Source organism: Pseudomyrmex gracilis, unplaced genomic scaffold, assembly GCF_002006095.1.
Source record: "Pseudomyrmex gracilis isolate BER0280 unplaced genomic scaffold, ASM200609v1 scaffold_109, whole genome shotgun sequence".
In the NCBI taxonomy this organism is placed as follows: domain Eukaryota; kingdom Metazoa; phylum Arthropoda; class Insecta; order Hymenoptera; family Formicidae; genus Pseudomyrmex; species Pseudomyrmex gracilis.
In genome coordinates this window covers 104,559-112,091 of record NW_018020693.1, presented here as the reverse complement: position 1 = coordinate 112,091, position 7,533 = coordinate 104,559, and the positions used below count along the sequence as shown (strand labels likewise).

At 38.0% G+C, this 7,533-nt stretch overlaps 1 protein-coding gene across 1 annotated transcript; it reads left to right on the top strand.

Annotated features, from left to right (window-relative positions):
* The first annotated feature begins 918 nt into the window (after positions 1-918).
* On the top strand, positions 919-4,325 carry LOC109856163 (nuclear RNA export factor 1-like). Its single transcript, XM_020431139.1, has 2 exons — positions 919-1,163; positions 1,296-4,325. The coding sequence occupies exon 2, from the start codon at positions 1,482-1,484 to the stop codon at positions 3,099-3,101; it is 1,620 nt and encodes a 539-aa protein (XP_020286728.1). The 5' UTR covers positions 919-1,163; positions 1,296-1,481; the 3' UTR covers positions 3,102-4,325.
* Positions 4,326-7,533: the final 3,208 nt, after the last annotated feature.

The following is a 7,533-nucleotide window of genomic DNA, read 5'->3' as shown; positions in this document are numbered from 1 at the left end:
AATGCGGTTCTCTCTCTTCAAACATATTTCTGCAAGCTTCGTCTCTGTAATTTCAAACACATGTGTCAACAAAAAAAACTGTTTGTTATAGTGAACAAAGTAAAGACTAAACATACATGGTTTACAACAAGATAGAATGACATTTTCTATGTTGTTTAAACATTACATTCGAAAATATAATGGTAACGACATCTACCGAGAAAATGTGGCACCTTGAAAAAACACCAAGATCTTTACAGATTCCTGTTCGTATCAACAAATAGTAAATTTACATTGTTACTCTCTTTACCATGGATTAAAATTACCGGTAATTTATCGATAGAATTTACCGGTAAAAGTTCTTGCGTTCAAGATGAGAAAGAAGAGAAACTTAAAGGCCGAAGCACAAACTTTTGCATAACGCATAAAGAGCCGTCTACAATGGAGAGTTGTAGGCCGTAACAGTAAGAAATTGACAAATCACAATCGATTATTCTTCTGTACTTTGTCTGTGATTGGTCAATTTCTTACTATTACGGCCTACAACTCTCCATTGTAGACGGCTCTTTACTACCTTTATTGTAGACGACCCTTTATGCAAAATCTGTGCTTCGGCCGTAAGAGGGTACTGGATAGAGACCTGTAAATCGACGTTTTAGAAACTTAAATTTCTCTAATTTCCAATTTTGTGTACTGCATCACATGAAAAATGCTCCTACAGAAGCAAATAAATATAAAAAACTACATATTGCTCTTGAAAATGGGTATATATAATGCTTTTTTTTCATTCACATAAATAGCATATGATAACCCTATACTGTCATCACGAGAATCGCTTTTTCTCATCAATTACACATTTCAATCATAATCAGAATGTCTTATTGTATTCTTTTTTGTCGTACTTTTATCGCTAGCTAAATTTAAATACGTATAAAAGTTTATAAATAATTATGCCACTTGAATATATAATGAGGTTATAGAAGAAAACTTTAGTAGTAAAAATTTATGCTTATTTTCGACAACCACAAGTAGCTAGCGATAAATTTTGGCACATTTTATTCCTGGAAAAGCATTTTGGATTTTATGCAGTAAATACGACACCAGAGGACTTCTAGAAATGTCGGTTTACAGGTGTCTATAGTCGGTATCCAGTACCCTCTTAACCTAGTGAAGGGCTATTTAAAGTGAGTTCTTTAAAATTGTTATTATATCTGTTTATTGAGAATGATTTTAATAATTATTATTTTACAATATCTCTAAATATTCTCTTCGGCGTATGAATAAACATAAATATATGAAAAAATATTTTTCCCTAGCGATTTTTTCAGAGAAAATATGCGAATTAACCTTAAAAAGAGTAAACATCGATGTAAATATCGAGGAATCTATGAAAACAAACATTGGTAAACAGGTGTTAGAAAGTAGGCGAAGAAACAGAGTTAAGAAGAGAAAATAAATTAGAGAAGATTTCTGAAAAAAGTTATAGAGATATAACAAGTGAAATGACATCAGTGCAGAAAAGAAACATGCAGCAACATCCCGCACCGGTTGCTCCCGTTCAATTGGATTCTGCAATTGCTATAAGAATAGCTATGGGTGCAAAAATGACTCACGAGAGATCACTAATGTCTCGACCAGATCTGTGGCATAGATTTACTGTTCTCAGAGGTGCACAATTTGACAAAGAGACAGTCTTGAAGGCTATTCTGAAAAATATAGAACCACATGACTTAATACCGGTGAATTACCAAGTCCTCGGTGATGACACGTGGTTCATAGCGAGAAATTGCGGTCCTGCTCTGGAACAACTGTGCAAAACCAATCTAATTATTAAAAATGTTGCTGGAGACGCTATCATTCTCATGATAACTTTGGCTTTTGCTTCAATATACAACAGACCAATCAATGTACAACCACTTCTGTTAACTGCGTTGACCAAGAGATACGACCCAAACAAGAAGATATTGAATTTAGAAAACTTTCACAGAGATCCGGGCATAGAGAAGACCGTTTATTGTCCTTTATCGCAAATCAAAACTTCCATTTTTGTTTTAAAACTAGCCAAAACTGCTATAGCCACTTTTGAGCACTTAAGTTTACAAAACAACGAATTACTTAACATTTCCGCGATAGAGAGCGCAGAGTTAACGTTCATCAAGTATCTCGATCTGAGACATAATAATTTGTTAAATATGAGCGCGCTAGCTTCTCTAAAAAATCTACCGATTAAGAAGCTTTGGCTGGATGGAAATCCTCTTTGTGAAAATTATTCGACGGCGAAGCAATATGTAGAATCTGCGAAAAAATATTGTCCGAATTTGCAGCAACTAGACGGCGTAAACATTATGCCGAACATGCCGTTCGTGTACAAAGACTATGTTATAAATGACAGGATGGAAGATTTCGTACATAAATTCGCTTCGCATTTCTTTGCATTGTACGATCGAATCGACAGAACACCTTTAAGAGGACTCTATCATAAGAACGCGCTCTACTCAATGAGCTGCGCCATTCCCAACCCCATCGCTCAAAAGTCCAAGCTTCAACCGTACACATCGAACAGAAATCTATTAGCTAAGTCTCGGAAAGCGAGGAAAAATGTATATACGTTTCTCTTTCAGGGCCCGGATGAAATTTTAGCGAGTCTGGCAAAATTGCCCATGACCTATCACGACAAAAGTTCCTTCAAGTACGACGTGCTGTTCGACAACGGCACTTGCACGGTAATTTCTATCTCGGGATTGTTTAAGAAACTCAGCTCCGGCACGAACATACTGTCGTTTTCGAGAACGTTCGTTTTACAGGCCTCTTACGATGACGAGTATCACATTCTGAACGATCAGTATCACGTGTTCGCGGCGCCCGAAGATTTGACACCCGAACACATTACGGTCAAATATACGTACAACGAAGTCGAAGACATGTGCTTCAGTCCGAAGGAAAAAGCGGTGCTACTCACCAGAATGAGACAGATCACCAAATTGAGCAAAGAATGGGCCGAAAACTATCTGCTGGGAGCTCAGTGGAACATGCGGGAGGCACTGACGAACTTTATGCAAGATTTAAAAAACTCCTCGGTACCGGATCACGCGTTTGTTATAGAAGATAAGAAGAAAACATAAAATATGTTACAGAGTTTAAGATGTATATTAATAACTAATCTTTTTTGTTTGTAATTTTTTTGTGTATCTGCAATTTCTACTTTCATTATCTATTGTTACTTTCGGCAATAATTTAGACTATCTAGAAAAACTATCATCTTTAATATAACTTTTTCTTTAAATAAACATACCAAATATGCTAATCTAATAAGTAGCTTTTTTAATGTCGTTGAAATTTGAACCGAGTCAAAAAATACACTTTGCTCGGAACTCGTTTCCGTTTATTAAAGAAATCATCGTCGCAATTACACGTAAGAGCGCATCGAAAAAGTTCGTCTCATTTCTTCGTAATGAAAAGTAGCACATTCAATCGCGCGATTAATTATGCATTTTCTATATTGGATATTTACCTTCAAACAGACGATAGCATCGTATATATCACAACAAGCGTATCACAATGCTATGTTACTCGCATGGCATTTAAAGTCTTCATGGGGAACGATTCTCTCAGTGACTTCACCCAAAGGTTATGCACTCAAGGACCGTAGTGATCACCCGGACGATGTGAATGAAACAAAATCGCGCGAAGGCTGGCAAGTTGTTTTTTTTACCCTTTCTTCCAACATAAAACTTATGCGCGTTGCGCATAACACGCGCAAAAGCAATCGACGACCTTCGTGATGATGTTACACGCGATTAAGTAAATCATTTGTCTCGTACGCGGATCTGTGTTACGACTTATTAATAAGTTAAATAATAACGTAATAAAAGAGACAACATATAATATTGCGAATTGTTATAATTATCATCGCGAAAAACACGTTGTAATAAAGAAGAGAGAAGAAGTTTTGCTCCGCTATAATAAGAATAATATCCGATAAATTACACGTGTTGTCATCCGTAATTGCACGTTTCACAGTCTCATTGGAGACTTTGATATGTACTCCCGTTGTGTGAGGTGCCATATATAGAAATAATAAATTCTCTAGCCAAAAACTAAATGAAAGCTGACGTGTGATCATTAAGAATTAGAAAGTAGTAATCATATCATCATTTCTACGTGAAAAGGTTACGAAAGACCAATTTTATATTAAAGGACAAAACGTAGCGCAAACGAGGTTTACGAGGTTTTTTTGTTTTGCGTTGCGTCACCGTCGCGAGGAAATAATGTAATGACGCGATAGCTAAATAAACAATCATAATACGTTCAACGATGTTTCGATCGTATCTTCCTGAGTTCTTTCTATTGTGCAATCTTCCGGATCGTCAAGGCTCTGCAACAGTCATTCACACGCGAAGAAAAAAAAATATAATCGCGTGCGATTGAATAAACTGTTGATTCTCAATAAAAATAAAAAATAAAAAAAAAAAAACAATTTTCCTCTGAAACTCACAGGAAAAAAAATATTAATTGAAAGAAACAATAAACATTGATCATTCTTACGTATCGTATTAAACGTTTCTTTAATCACCGTAATTGGCAAGTATAAAATCCGCGGAAATGGTTCCGAAGTAGATTGAGAGAGAAACGTTGAGGTAAGCTGTTGCTAATAATTACGAGCGCCGAGAAAGGATATGCGTATAGGTAACGACGTAATAAAATGATTGTTACTCGCGCTGGGAGACTTACAACAACCTCCCACGAGATCGTTGCTTCGAACCGCCTGCGTCCAAATAGGAAACCGCGCACGCTTTTTTCCAGGATCAATTATCCCTTGCGGTAATTAGAACTTCCTTCTCGATGAGAGTTCGATGCTTTCTACGAACTAACGCAGACTAAACTGGATATTTCATCGGGTTGTGTTTGTAGCAATTTTCAACTATAAACAATAAAACGAATCTGTCGGGTAGTTCATGCGTTGCTTATAAAGTAAATATTACTTCGTTCTATGTAAGAACTCTTCTCTCCTGAACATATGTTTGTTCTTTTCTATTCAAATTCTAACGCGTCGTTCAACTACAAATTGGCATTTTATGCGCGAATCTCATGTATACACACGCGAACGTGTCAGGATGTAGGTCAGGGTACCACAGCGAAAGAAACAAAGTATGATTAAAAAGATGGCCCATTGAGACATCCTTGTGTCAAGACGCTCATAAAAGACGCGCGCATACGACGTAACGTGCTTGAAGATGGTTCTTGTCGATAACCCTCCTTAGAGAAAGTCATACGATGCAGGATCTATGTAAATTTTGTGATGTCGCCTTTCCGAAGGCATCGACAAATATAGAAACGCTAAACTCTCGTGTACAGTCGTACATATAAAATATATTCGAGGCGCGACGGATGAGTTTGTGTGAGAAAAGAAAATTAACGAGCAAACCGAATTGGAGCGAGAAACGCGCGTGTTATAAATTCAATTATGCAAAGTGAGAAGCGCTCAGTTAAGTAACACGAGATATCTGGCAGTGTGTTGTTCGCTTACCGATGTTAATAAGCAGGGAAAACGTGCGTGTAAACGTCGGCGGTTTCACGCACGGTATAATCTAGTCAGAAAAATCTATGATACACAACTTTTATAATTGCGTATGATATGTGTATGCGTATATACAAGAAGCGAAATTGTGTGCGAGTGGAGCGAGATCGCTTATCACACACGGAGAATTAAAGCCATATCGGATTATCGAATTAGAATGTCAGAGAAGGAACAACAGAGAAGGGGGAAGATCGGGAACTCGTATCGAGCGACGGAACGAGTCCTCAAGTCGTCTTCTCCTCCCTCCTCTCCTCACGGGTCGAAACGAAATTATCGCGAAGTGAAGAAATCGACCATAGGATTTAGTAACATTTGCAGACTGGACTGATTCCCACGAATGACGTTATAATGGCTATTACGAAAGCGGAAAAATCCGCTTGTTTTGCACGCGCGAATTAACTTTTGGGAATAGCCAGTCGAATCTGTGGAGAGGCACATATCTCGCTAATAAATAATTTATATAGTGCGTTCACCATACAGACCTATTAAATACAATATTCTCTGAGATTGAATTTAACAGACGGTAAAAAAATCTCTTCGCTTTGCAAGATATAATTGCGACAGGAAGCGTTACATGCGATTTAATGCGACACGTGATTGCTACGATTTCTTTCTCTCAGCTTTATAATCGATCGGAGGCGAATTAATTCGATTTCCATTCCGCGCGGATCGGCTGCAGAAAGCGACATTGCGTTATTCTCTGCGAAAGGAAATCAAAGTCGGTGATCTTCTTAGACGGAACACGGTCCACGATCGGGAGCAATTGCGCAAGATGGATTTTCGCAAGCCCCGTCCGCATTCATGCGAACATTCATTTGCTCAAAGAGAAAGAGAGAAAGAGAAGAGCAATATGTACCTACGATTTGCCGCGGGATTATCATCACTTGCGCATATCTGTGTGCGCATGCAGATGCGCTCATGGGATTTTACGTGAAACGTGAATAATTAAAAAGGGCAAGCTCGCACCATTTTCCCGTTAATGAATACACGCGCGTTTCCTTGCAATTATGCTGAAAGAGAGTCTTCTTCCTTTTCCGATCTTATCTAACTGGACCCCCCGTGTACAAGCGCGGCTAACATCGCGTTTTAAATAATAAATCTGAGAGCGCATCTCGGGAGTTTTTCTCATTTTTTTCGGTTGTGCGTTTTGTTTTTTACATTTTGATTCTCGACAACAAATTTCCTCCGTTTATCGACGTTATTTCATTGTTGCGTGCGCAATGAATGTGTGTGTTCAAAGATCTCTCTTTGTTTTAAAATATTTTTCACAAACTTATACACAAAACCTTTCATTCCTCTCGATGAATTCGTAAGTATATTTCGTTCCTCTCTTAAAGACTGCTTCGTCGGAACACTTTGTGATCGTGTAAGGATTTACTTTCGTGGCATTGTTTTCGCTGGGGACTAATTAGTCCGCACTTCTCTCTCATCCTCGACTTGTATGTGCGCGCCTCTCCTACCTGTCTATAAAGAATCTCGGCGAAAATCTCTCACGGCGAGTTGCGCATATACGTCACTTCTCGCTCTTTCTTTCTTTCTCTCACTGATCGTCTTGTAGAAATTGTATATGAGATATGAGGAAGACGCGTATATACAACACGTGACGACATCTCGTTGTAATGTTTATGGGATATAAAAAAAAATCTCATCGTGCTAAAAGTTGTAGAGAATTAAGCATTAAAATTCTACCACGAGTGTATGCGCGGCGGGAAACGTGTGCGAGAGAACGAATCCTATTCATTAATCTTTTTTTTTTTCGCTCTGTATAAATGTAAAAATAACACACAAATGTGCGTTACAATTTAATTACGCAGATGCGTAAAAATGAAAAATCATTTTGCAATGATTCCATTCGAATAATTGCTGCACGCGTTCATTCTTCGAATCGCATGACCAATCGCGTTCGTGACTATCGTCAGTGATCCGCTTCGAATCCCCGGTATTTTCGGGAAGATAGCTTCTGTGTGTGTGGGAAC

What these genes read in the sequence shown, in the direction of transcription:
- LOC109856163 (XM_020431139.1), top strand. Translation starts at nt 1,482, where the DNA reads ATGACATCAGTGCAGAAAAGAAACATGCAGCAACATCCCGCACCGGTT.